This window comes from Wasmannia auropunctata, unplaced genomic scaffold (genome assembly GCF_000956235.1).
Source record: "Wasmannia auropunctata unplaced genomic scaffold, wasmannia.A_1.0 LD336106.1, whole genome shotgun sequence".
In the NCBI taxonomy this organism is placed as follows: Eukaryota; Metazoa; Arthropoda; class Insecta; order Hymenoptera; family Formicidae; genus Wasmannia; species Wasmannia auropunctata.
This window is the reverse complement of record NW_012026784.1, coordinates 4,928,621-4,940,539: the sequence shown is the minus strand read 5'-3', so window position 1 is coordinate 4,940,539 and position 11,919 is coordinate 4,928,621. Positions and strand designations below refer to the sequence as shown.

Below are 11,919 nucleotides of genomic sequence, written 5' to 3'. Positions count from 1 at the left end.
TATAAGATATATATATATATATATATATATACCAGTTTAACTACTAAATAAATCTTTATTGTTAAATCTTTTAATTAAAATCTATTCTATGTAAAAGAATTATTTTTCTTAAACTAAAATTTATCTCTATATTTAATTCGTAATACTCATATATAATACCCTACCTATACCCTACTCTTAATAGTATTTATCATTTACTTAAATATAACAAGACAGAGAAGATAAAAATTATCTTGATATTTCATACGATAGATATTTCAAAGAAAAATCTTTTTTATTTCAGCGTGTGTCACGGTACTCTCTTATTAAAGTACGCCGAGAAGATGTACAATAATATTATGAAGCGGGAACAGAGAGACATTGATCCACCCATCCCACCAGGTATGAATGTATGCTCTGAATACAAAGAAAATTTGAAATACAAAGAGTTAGTGTTAATTAATTGTATATTTTATTACTTTCTCAGGCGCAATTAAACTGAACTATTCAACCAGGCTCAGCTCGTTGGTGGTGCGATTCTGCGATAAAGACATAGATTTAATGGAAATTAAAATTTTGGGCTTGGAAAATGATTGCATTTACAATGCGAACGAGAGAATGGTGTTGCGCGCACATCTCAGGAGCATACTCGCTGAAGATTTAATTGATGATACGCTTTATTCCAAAGTAATTGCCTCAAATAGCATATACCGTCTTTTTCTACTGCATATTATATACAAATATATTTATGTGTATATATTTAATTTTATTTAAAGATTTTGACAACTGACGAAGATAAAGTTTTCGATCTAAAATACGTGAGACACATACCAAGATTATATAAATGCTCGGATATCGATACAAATCAAGACGACGTGATGTCGGATGGCACTTTCAAGCTTTCCATTGGACGAATAAATTGCGTGATCATTTCCAAAATTCTATACGATTTACGGGTACAGTATATTTGTGTCTAATGTTAATATTACTATAATATCAGTACTATATTTTATACGGTACGATATTTTAATTATTTTTTACAGAATTTCATAATACCGTTTACTTCCACGTATTATACGCGTTTCTTATACTACTTGAAAAATACATTCGTCGGAGGGATCGAATTATTTAAGAGGAGCGCGACGAAATTGCATATTTTTGTCGACATACAAGGGCCTACTTTTTTACTGCCACAGAAGAAGGATGCCCCGAGTCTCTTGGTTTTTGATACAGGTAGAGAATTGTATTTGAAGAGAAACAAATTCAAAAATTGCAAATTGAGAAGGAGTGTTTTAAATTTAAAAATTTATTTTCAGGCGTATTATCGGTTGAAAATTTTTTTAAGAATAGTGGACAGCCAGCACAATCGAATAAAGCGACCGCTAGCGATAGTCAACTAATAATCGATAACATTTTGGTAAAGTTGAAATCTATGACTGTGTCTAGAGCAATAATGACTCTGACTCGAGATTTAGAAGTCCAGGTAAAATCGGACATTTTAATTGAGTTCAGTTGTGTGGTAGATTATTAAAATTGAAATGATATCATGTAGATATAATTTCAGGAACCCATTATTGAACCTATACAAATTCAGTTCGATATCAAGAGAAAAACGGAGTACCGTAGCATTATTGAATTTCACACTTATGGTTTATTCAACGTGCAAGGAGTTGTCGACGTCGTGAATATAAATTTGAGTCAGAGGGACCTCAAGTCCCTTATATCGGTGTGGCAAGATAATATTTCTAAGATATCGTTACTTAAGAAAGTCGGCGAGAACGAAGATAGAATTTCAACGCAAGACTCGCAAAAGAGTGCTAACCATGACGACGTTATGGTGAAGAAACTGGAGAACTTCTTAACGCACAATGAAACAGCAGTATGCGAAGTCAATATAAAGCTTACGTTGGAGGGTTTGCAATTAAATTTGTTTATGGATACAGAAGAGGTAGATATTCACATCTAGATTAATGCCCGTCGAATATCGATATAAATTTTTATCCATATATAATTTTTATTGTGTTGCAGGTCTTGAGTTCTCCTGTGCGCGATTTAAATCACGGTTTGTGCAAACTGAGCTTCGGAGAAACTATAAACACTTGGGACTTTTATAGCGATAAGAGTCTGAAAATGAAATTGTCTCTGCAAAGCTGCTTGTTGCAGGACACTCGCAAGGATTCGGTCGTTGAGAAAAGGTATTGTTCGTTGATTATATATAACTGAATGTTGGTAGAACATTAAATGCTATCGAGAATCACAATTTCGCGTTTTCCTTTTCAGGATAATACAATCGCCGGCGATATCCTTAGAAAAGAACTTGGAGTCCTGTATTTCTGTGTCGATGTCTCCTATAGTCGACGTCACGTACAGTCGTACTCAAGCGGAGGAAAAGTGTTTCGATGTTCTTATTCAGGATATAAGAATTAATTTGTCTGTGCCTTTCTTGATGCACTTGGGACGTTATTTCCTAGATTCCTTACCCGGCGAGCAGATAGAGAAAGGAATTATCAATCACGGATATGATAATAATAACCAGATGGTAAATATAAAACTATTTAGATAATAAGATCATTAAGAATATTCTGTATATTAAAACACTCTTTCCCCCTTATATACATATCTCTCAGTCCTAAAAATATGTGAATATTAATAATCAAATTAATTTCCTAAATTTATTTGGTTTCAATCAAGAACCGGAATGCTTTAAATGCAGAAATTGACAAATTAAATCGCTCCCAATATTTTAAGGAGCAACCAGGTAGTTCATTTATGTGCATGTCGTATATAAAGTTCGTTTTCTCTTATTCAGTATATATTATTGTATATTGTGAAACTTTGTATAATGGAGAGAAAGCAAAATGAATATATCTAACATGTTTAGGTACTTCTATATCAATTAGAATACAAAAGCCGGACATATTTCTATTCGGTGACTTAGAGAAGAGTAGCACGCACGTGATACGAATGCAGGCGGAAGTGTTCATCGAAAGTAGTAGGCACAGCCGGTCCTCCTCGATAGTTGGCACGCTGACCAACGTCAATGCCAAGACTAAAGGACAGGGGAATTACGAGTCTCCGTGTTGGTTGCTACGTCCCTGTGATATAGAAATTTGTAAAAAGAAATTGTCCTGCGGTAATGAAGAAATTACTATTACTATAAACAGTATTAGTATACATCTATCCGCGGAAGTGATCCATACGTTTATCGACGTAAGTATTAATTTAAAGTAAATCTGAAAATATGCGTGATATAAATATAGAGCGATACACATGGATTTTGAATTATAAGAGTCTAGAGTTTAAAACAAAAACTGGATTTTATTTCTTGAAGTCTTAAAACAATTAAAAATAATTATCTATATCGCTCAAAATTTATAATCTGACTTGATCATGTTACATATCATTAATATCTAATTTTCTATCTGAAATCTATGTTACAGATATTGAACGATGCATCGACTTTCCTCAACAGTATTAATTCGAAAGCAGACGCCAGTAATCAGAACGCAAACGTGCACAACAATCTTTGGATACCGAGAAAAGTTTCTAGTATACCGTATAAAAAAACTGAAGGTAAGCATCTCGTATACATCGCAGACGTATTCTATTTGAATTTCGTCAACTTTCTTCGTCCGTTTAAATTTATATTTTTATTGCACGCAGCATTTATATTTTTATTGCATTTCTTGCAGTCACGGAACTGTATCGTCGCCGCAACGATCATGTAACATTCAATTTGAGACCCGTGCTAATATGTCTACTGCTGGAAATGGAGTACGCCGTGGGAAGATTTCCGGTAATGAGAATGGAGACTGTCATCGCCGCTACCGTTAACGATTGGCGCAACAACTTCCACCTCGAGTCCAATGTAAAACTACACGCGTTCTGCTACAATAGAGCTCGCCAGAATTGGGAGCCTTTCGTGGAATTTCACACGAAAGACGACGTGAACTACAAACCATGGGAATTCACTGTCAAGGTTACTAATGTTATATCGTGTTGCCCTACACGTGTTTCATCATTTATTAATTATTTACTAACGCAGTTCTGTACTGTTCTCAATTTACTGCAGACATATCGAGGCGAAGCGAATATGATTAGCTCTAATTGGACGGATCCTTGCCATCATATAAAGCAAGATCCAGTAAAAGCGAGAAAGAGATACACGCAGTTCCATGGGGAGGATATGACAGATATGACGTTTATTGGACCTGACGCCGATGTGATCTCGATCACAAGAAAAGGTAAGGTATTCAATTGCATGGAAGTGAATTACTTAGTATTAACAGATCGTTTAGTAAACATATCTTTTTAATAAACAGAGCCCGAAACCTATGCTACATACGAGGACGAGTCCGACACGGATGATGACGAGTGCGACACGAAATTCACGAGGATTTCGAGTTATTTATTCAATAATGACAGCGACGACGAGGAAAGCGATTCCGACGACTCGAGTACAAACGACGATGAGGAATTTGAATTGATTCTGGATTGCAATCCTGAATGCTGTACGTAAATTCGAGATCTCGTGCAAAAACGTATTAAATCTCAGTTGTTAACGCTAACGTCGTATTTTTCGTACGCAGGTAATCCCCCCGCGCGTGCACCGACGAAAACGAATCTCACCGCGCCATATATTATCGTGTATTCGGAGGAGAAAGTTAACATTACCATAACGCAAGACATGATCGCGACGTGGAACGCGATCTCGAACGCGTTCACGCAAGCGAGGGGTGGAATCCCGTTTGTACCCGCCAACACGCGGGAATTGACCGTGCTGAACGACATAGGTCACGCGAGTCGAGTGGAGTTGCTGGTCCAAGAGCAGGTGGACGGAAAGAACGACACGCGCGTCATAGCCGCGTACACCTTTCACGACGGCAGCTCGCCGGTCAGCGTGCCGAGCAGTCCTGAGAACGAGCAGCAGGCGGATCTCACGAGTCCCCAGTGGGCCGGCAAGGAGACCGCTGTGACCGCGTCGGAGTGCAAAGTATTCCCGACCGACTCGCCGGTGAACATCTACAAATCGATAACCGGCGAACTCCTACGTGTCGTCTTTGAAGGTAACTTTTGCAAATATATCCCGAAGGTAAAAAATTGAATACTCGAATGCAAATCTGTTATTCTTAATGCAGGTTTCGAAGACGTGTTGGTGTATTGCCCGAAGAAGGAAACGCGCAATCTCGTGTCACTTCGTCCAGTGAGACACGAGGTTCGTTACTACCTGGTGATAGAGGCGTCGATAAACAGCTACTTGCACCGGACGATTTGCGTGCGATCTCCGTTACAGGTAACGCGATCTCGCTCATCTGTTCGTTTAGCGTCACTAACTACCTTTTACCTGATCGAGAGATATATATTTCAGTTTCGAAACGAAACGTCATACGCGTTGGGACTTTATTACAAGAAAGCGGTGATAGACAGATTGGGCCTGACGCTAACCGGCGAGACCACGAATCCTTTCGATCATAATGTGAGAATGGCGATCATAGAGCCTGATGCAACTTATAACATCCCTCTGTACATCGCTTATCATTGCCCGATACACGTTCTTCCTGCGTATCTAGAGTAAGCAAAATATGAAATATTCACGACGATGTGTGTAAAAGATCGTAGAGTACAAGATAAATCATATTTACATTATGTTATGCTAACGGATGTATTATCTGTAGGAAATATCAAGTCAGTGACGAAGGGATTTATTGGAAAGATTTGAGGGGTACAGCAAATGCATTTAAAGACGTATGCTGCGAGGCAAAGGGCGACAATAATCGTAATGTATTCTGTGTCAGGGCGATATGCACGGAACTGCCGTTAACGACTCGTCCCTCAGGCTGTCAAGTGCCGAATTACTTGATAAATATCGTACCGCCTATCATTTTCAATAATCAGCTACCCTTCGTTATCGATGTCAGTATACCTGCCATCAATTACGAGGTGAAAATCGAACCCGGGGAGAAAATAAATATGCACTCTCTGAATCACAGCAACAACGTGCAGTTTGTTTTCAAGGTACGTAGAATGATCGTTCGAAACAAACTATTTTATACAAATGTGTTTCGCTGCATTCTTTAATTACACATTGTCCCCAATAATTTTGTATAGGTGCACAATTATTTAGGCATGTCTTGGTTGGGCGCGGTAAAACTAAATATGAATCTCGAGCGCAAGTTCGTGTTAATGTCTACAGATAGCGAGTCGGACTTGATGAAGCCCTTCTTGCTGTGCTTGGAATTGTGCAAAATTCTCAGTTGGAACGTTATTATACAGTCGCAGTATTGGATAATAAATAAGTCCGGCTTGCCGTTATTTATCCAGGTAAACTAGAAACAAACAACGACATGGTTTCTACGATACGAGTTTCTACGTACGATAATAAATATATGATTTATTAACAACATTTTTTGTCCTTTAGGACTGCCATTCTCATATAACGTACGAGATGCCGGAGGAAGAGTTAATGGTATTCTCCCAGAAGAACAATAAAAAGAGCCTGGTGCGATTAAGGGCCCATCAATCCGAGTGGTCAATGCCATTTGGACTGGACGGGATCACGTCGATGTCGTTGATCGTATGTCGCGATATCGAACGCGGGCGAAAGTATCAGATTTTAACGGAGATAGAGAGCTCCCGTTTGTCGCCGATTTTCACGAAGATCATAACGTTCCTGCCGTACTTCTTCATCTGCAACAAAACCAAGAAAGCCTTGAGGTTCATGGAGGAAAATGAAGAGGCCGATCTCTGGAACGATCTCTTGCCCGGACAAGAGGTGTCGTTCTGGCCCGCCACCGAATCCATGAAGATGAAAATCCAGTGGAGAAATAGCCAGCTGGTCTCGCAACACTTTGACATCACGCGTACGGGCAAAACTGTGCTGAGAATGGATAACGGGGTAAGATAGAGACGTGTGATCGCTAATTATGAACCGACTGGTCTTTATAAAGAATTTCATTTAATTGTATGTGTAATTGTCGTATATGTAATTTGAAGGCTTCTCACAAAGATAATTTATTACAATTCACAGTCGGCGCTGTGCGTGGAGATCGAAGGCGGCGTGACTATTCCGTACCGCATAACATTCCGAAGACACCTCGCCGGCGACATACCCCTGAGAGTGGATAATCTCTGCGACAAACTGTTTCTGAAGCTGAATCAAGTCGATCTAGGCCAAGTCGCGCTGCTCAAACCGTTCCAGAGTTTGCTGTACACTTGGGACGATCCTACTCAGACTAGAGAATTGATTTGGAACGTTTACAATAATAACGCCATCGGCTACAAAGCGCAATTCGAGACGGTAGTGAAAAAAAATATCTCTAATATTAACCTTTAGTTTTTTAATATATTTTTGAAGAAAAAACTTTCTGGCTTGCATTCTTTAATCCCCGTGGGAAATTCAATTTCTCAAGCTAGGTTTCAAAAAAAAATTTTTTATTTTTTTTCTTCGCGCAAACTTATTGCTTGACGTTAATACTTGTGTCTGCTCTTAGGACGGTTGTGGACACGAAAGAGTGTACTTTATAACCATTGAACGACGCCACAGTGCGTCTCATACTTCCATCACTCCCAAATCACTGGCGAATACGAAGTCGTGGTCGGAGGACACGAACGGAAGTGTCAATCACGTTCCTAGCGCGGAGTCCGAGGCGCACGTACACCAGGGTGAAACGGAGGTTTACTGGGTGAGCTACATGGAAGGTGAGCAACGTGTGCTGCTGTTCACGCAGCACGAGAGCGTGTACCTGAAAGCGAGGAGCATCATCGATCCCGAGGCGAGCAGGAGAGAAATATTCTTGTCAATCGCATCTATCGGAATCAGCGTTGTAAGTGAAGAGCGATCCTATATGTTGCTCGTTACACTGCAAATCCAAGTGTCTCTAAGTCTAAATTTTTACACATTTTATCTGTATCGTACACAGTTAAATGCATATTTTTTTACGCATACACATATTATTGTAAAATTAAGCGTGTAAAAAAATGCATTTTAACAGTGTAAAACACAGATAAAATGTGTAAAAATATAACACGCGTATAAAATGCGTAAAAAATGATTACCGATTAAAAGGTGATCAATTAAGATCGATCTATTTTCTTTCGTAGGTTGTACAGGAATCCAATCTTCATAGCGCCAGACGAGAGTTACTGTACGCCAGTGTGATTGACTCAGCCGCGCATTGGGAGCTTTACTTTAGCAAACGATGGAAGAATCTGTCGCTGGAGTTGAGCGCTTGGCTGGAAAATAAATACGCGAATTCGACGAAGACGGCACAGCTCGAGAATTTCATTGACGTACGTTCAATGCCAAATCTTAAAAACTGTATTGCAAATCATTCGGTTGCGTAGAACTCGTGAACTTTGATAGAGTTATAGATTCCGCTCGATTTTATTTTATATTTAATAAATTTTATTTTGTATTTAATAAAATATTGTGCTGCTGTCCATTACACAAACACATCTTGAATGACATGTATTAAATATGTAGAACATACCTCGCTATTTCAGCGCAGAAAGGAATACTATTTCCATGTATTGTAAACTGTTACTATTTCTTCTCGCACAGTGTCAGAATCGTCCGTCTCTAAGAGATTTTTTCCAAATCCTTGACAGGTTGACTTCACAAAAATGCAGATGACCAAACCGTTCTTTGGCAAGCTACGGAGAACGTATTCGCCAGGTATCTGGTTGCATTGCAGAGAATCCACGACGCTTCGTTACTTGCAGGGATACGTTCATAGAATACAGGTACGGGATCACATTTGCAATATATATTCGCACATATGTAAATTAAAAAATTTCATCTTGCAGATCGATAATCAACTGACCGAAGCTACCTTTCCGGTAGTTCTGTACTCCAACTTGCAAAAAACTTTTGTGAATTACGCTGGAAGCCGCAGATTGAAACATTGCTTAGAGTTCTCGTACCTGAAACAACGCAAATTAAGAAGCATTGTTTACAAGTGCGTGCCCACAAACGATGTTATCATTTCTTCCTTTGAAACTAGCATTTTTCATAATGATTTTTAAATAATATTCTTCCAGAGGAATATGTATCATCGTCAGGGAGTTTAATTTGAATCTGGAAGAGGCCTTTCTGTGTTCCTTGATCAATTTGGTACCCAAGACACCGGAAACTAAACACTCGATCGCCGCGAAACTCAGGAGAGACGTGTCCAATATTCGCGTTTCTTCGGTTCGCAAAATTAATAATTTAATCTCGCGCGCAATTTAGGCGTATCGTGAATGTATAGACTTTGACTGATTCACGCGTTTGAATCGCAGGACACAAGCAGCAAGAGGAAGGATTTAATAGAGCAGATATACATCTCCCCGATGGCGTTGCGCGTGAAATTACTGGCCAACACGGACGGAACTAACGCGCGTAATTTCAGCAATGTGCTCGGTTATCACAACGTTCTTCAATTTATTTTCGAGTACGCGGAGAGGGGTACGTTTGAGAGGAACGTTGAATTTAGGTAAGGCGATTACAATTTGAAACTGGAAGATGTACGACGGTAAATCTCTAAATGATTTCGTTTACTCCTCACTTAAGATTACCTGACTATCGAAAGAGTTTCATGGCCGTGGACAGCAAACGATTTCTCTCGCATCTCTCGCGCGTTTACGTGGCGCAGATTATGGAGCAGTTTCACGTGCTGGTGCGCTTAACCACCGTCCTGGGAAATCAGTACGGCTACAACTTTAAGTCGCCAGGGAGCAATTTTCGCGACCCGGATTTGGTGAGCGAGCAAAAATACGCGATATACGTGTTCGCGAACGGACGATACGGTACCTTTCGTTTTTATTGAAAACGGTGCTAATTTGCGGTGTGAATTTTGCAGCTATTGATGTGCGGAGACGAGTCTGCGGAAAGACTGGCGCACGAGGTCGCATGCGAGCTGGGACATGCTACGCCCGACGGTGTACAAGCCTCATTTTTAAGCGGCCACGACGGTCACACGCTTCATTACAAGGTAAACGCTATAAAGCTAGCGCAGAGCGACTAAAAAGCTTGAAGTCATAGCTCATCTAGAGTAGCAAGCTCTTAATCTTCACATTAAAATCTGATTAAATCCTCGATTTCCAATAAGTAAAGTCCATCAGAAGTTAAATCATCAGTTACAAAAGAAAAAATTTCGATTTGGCTGTTAGTATTTGCTGACAATATATAAATCCCCGGAAATATTTCATAATAGCGTGAAAGTAAAAACTGGAACATTTCGTTCTAGATGAAAGATACGAATTATCGGAATCCGGATGTGCCGCCTTCGGTGTCGTTAGCCGATCATTCGTTCGCTACAGAAATCGATTTGGAGACCTCCGGCTTGATCACTACGTCGACGAATAGTGAGTAGATCATTGCTGGTCGTAATGTACGAGTGGGATGTAAGTGGGATAATCGTGCTGCGCACATCTGTTGATCTGTTCGCTCATTGCCGTTTCATTTCCGGGCTCGACCATTCTTATTAAATCTCTTGCAAATGACAGGCATTCATCGAGAAGAATTAAAATATTTCTTCAAAACATTGGGAAAGAAAACGTCTGTGCTGTTTAAGGCGGAGAGCTCTTGCTTGAAAACCCATTCGAAAGTAATAGCAGATATGATAAAAAGGTATCAGCGTTACCGGCAGCATTTTCTCTCGTGCACTAACGGCGTTTATCTTAAAGACGAATTGTTCGTTCTTGTGCAGGGCGCAAGAAGTGGGCCTCGTATCCAGAATGCGATTGCCACGATATATTAATCCATACTTCGTGAGTATCGTCGGGACGATAATCACACGGCCTCGCATCCGTCTCCCTTATACCGTTATTAACAATTAACATTGTTATTTAGGGCGTGGAGTCGTTCTCGGTGCACAAAGCGAAGGGAGCGTATTTATTGAACGCTATAAGTAAAGGTCACTGCGTTCAGGACGATTCTTATTGGGGACACGCTGCGCTTCACAACGACGGAAAATACATTACGCTCGTATCTCTGCAGTAAGTCCAACAATAATTACACGTAATGTCTCAAACGCATTTTTTTTATCGACGGGTCTTTTGATCAATTTGAGGGCGAGAGTGGACTGATTGAATCTGGGACATGCACCAGTATCAGTCGAATTCACTGACACATAAAATTTAATAAGTCGTGTCCTCGATATCAAAAGATATTAAGAATAAAATTACTGCCGCATTTCCTCTGATCCGGAATGTAAAAAGAAATATCTTTGGAATCTTTTCAGACGGATATACTACATTGAGAAAGGAAGTGCATGGGGATCGTGGAACGTGAAATGGACTTTAGAGACTAATCAATTGCTGTCACCACCAACCATCGCTAAGAACAAACTTGTTTTGCATCTGACGGAGGTGACTGTTTCGATTTATCCCCTCCCCCCCAAAAAACTAATTTAGCACAATTATATCGTTTAAAATACAGCGAATTATAGCATTGCGTGGACAATTTGTTAAAAAATGCGCAAGTTAGTTTACTGCACGTTAGAACAGATTCGAATTTTAGATTCAACACTGGGATAGGAGTTAAAATGACCTCATCGAGCATTCTAATATTGATTGCTCGACGTTCATTAAATTTTATTCCTAGAACGAGGAAGAGACGTCGTCGTCTATGGTGGATTGGTACGTGGAGAGCGAGGCCGCGGATATCCTGGACTGGCTGTGCCGCAAAATGAACAATGCAATGATCCTGAACATGGAGAGCAGCATTTGTTCCAAATAAGAATTCGGAGTTGGTCGACGAGGCCGCCGTAAGGGGGGAGACAAAGAACAAAGAGGATGAAGAGATCAATGTATTTACATATTTAGTTCGGCGTAATAAAAGTCTATACGGTGAATGCAAAAAAAATAAGGAAAAAACGCTATGTATGTCTCTCTAATGCCCTACACTCTTTTATTAATATTATTATCATCATTATCATTGTATCTTGCCAAAGTCAGATC

At 39.7% G+C, this 11,919-nt stretch overlaps 1 protein-coding gene across 1 annotated transcript in view; it reads left to right on the top strand.

Moving 5' to 3' along the window:
- The window catches only part of LOC105453433 (vacuolar protein sorting-associated protein 13A-like), a 16,684-nt gene extending 4,849 nt beyond the window's left edge, over positions 1-11,835 (top strand). Inside the window, exons 16-50 of the mRNA XM_011695397.1 lie at positions 284-381; positions 467-666; positions 756-935; positions 1,023-1,212; positions 1,296-1,462; positions 1,544-1,927; positions 2,008-2,174; positions 2,260-2,518; positions 2,671-2,737; positions 2,861-3,189; positions 3,420-3,552; positions 3,672-3,958; positions 4,052-4,223; positions 4,302-4,490; positions 4,569-5,045; positions 5,118-5,272; positions 5,348-5,550; positions 5,655-5,994; positions 6,088-6,300; positions 6,398-6,874; positions 7,007-7,276; positions 7,470-7,802; positions 8,080-8,268; positions 8,587-8,721; positions 8,785-8,936; positions 9,019-9,169; positions 9,259-9,452; positions 9,530-9,716; positions 9,819-9,950; positions 10,206-10,323; positions 10,465-10,588; positions 10,668-10,728; positions 10,811-10,956; positions 11,202-11,328; positions 11,564-11,835. Coding sequence (XP_011693699.1) covers positions 284-381; positions 467-666; positions 756-935; positions 1,023-1,212; positions 1,296-1,462; positions 1,544-1,927; positions 2,008-2,174; positions 2,260-2,518; positions 2,671-2,737; positions 2,861-3,189; positions 3,420-3,552; positions 3,672-3,958; positions 4,052-4,223; positions 4,302-4,490; positions 4,569-5,045; positions 5,118-5,272; positions 5,348-5,550; positions 5,655-5,994; positions 6,088-6,300; positions 6,398-6,874; positions 7,007-7,276; positions 7,470-7,802; positions 8,080-8,268; positions 8,587-8,721; positions 8,785-8,936; positions 9,019-9,169; positions 9,259-9,452; positions 9,530-9,716; positions 9,819-9,950; positions 10,206-10,323; positions 10,465-10,588; positions 10,668-10,728; positions 10,811-10,956; positions 11,202-11,328; positions 11,564-11,698 — 7,141 coding nt within the window. The 3' untranslated portion in view covers positions 11,699-11,835. The remainder of the gene's footprint in view (positions 1-283; positions 382-466; positions 667-755; positions 936-1,022; positions 1,213-1,295; positions 1,463-1,543; positions 1,928-2,007; positions 2,175-2,259; positions 2,519-2,670; positions 2,738-2,860; positions 3,190-3,419; positions 3,553-3,671; positions 3,959-4,051; positions 4,224-4,301; positions 4,491-4,568; positions 5,046-5,117; positions 5,273-5,347; positions 5,551-5,654; positions 5,995-6,087; positions 6,301-6,397; positions 6,875-7,006; positions 7,277-7,469; positions 7,803-8,079; positions 8,269-8,586; positions 8,722-8,784; positions 8,937-9,018; positions 9,170-9,258; positions 9,453-9,529; positions 9,717-9,818; positions 9,951-10,205; positions 10,324-10,464; positions 10,589-10,667; positions 10,729-10,810; positions 10,957-11,201; positions 11,329-11,563) is intronic.
- The last annotated feature ends 84 nt before the right edge of the window (positions 11,836-11,919 follow it).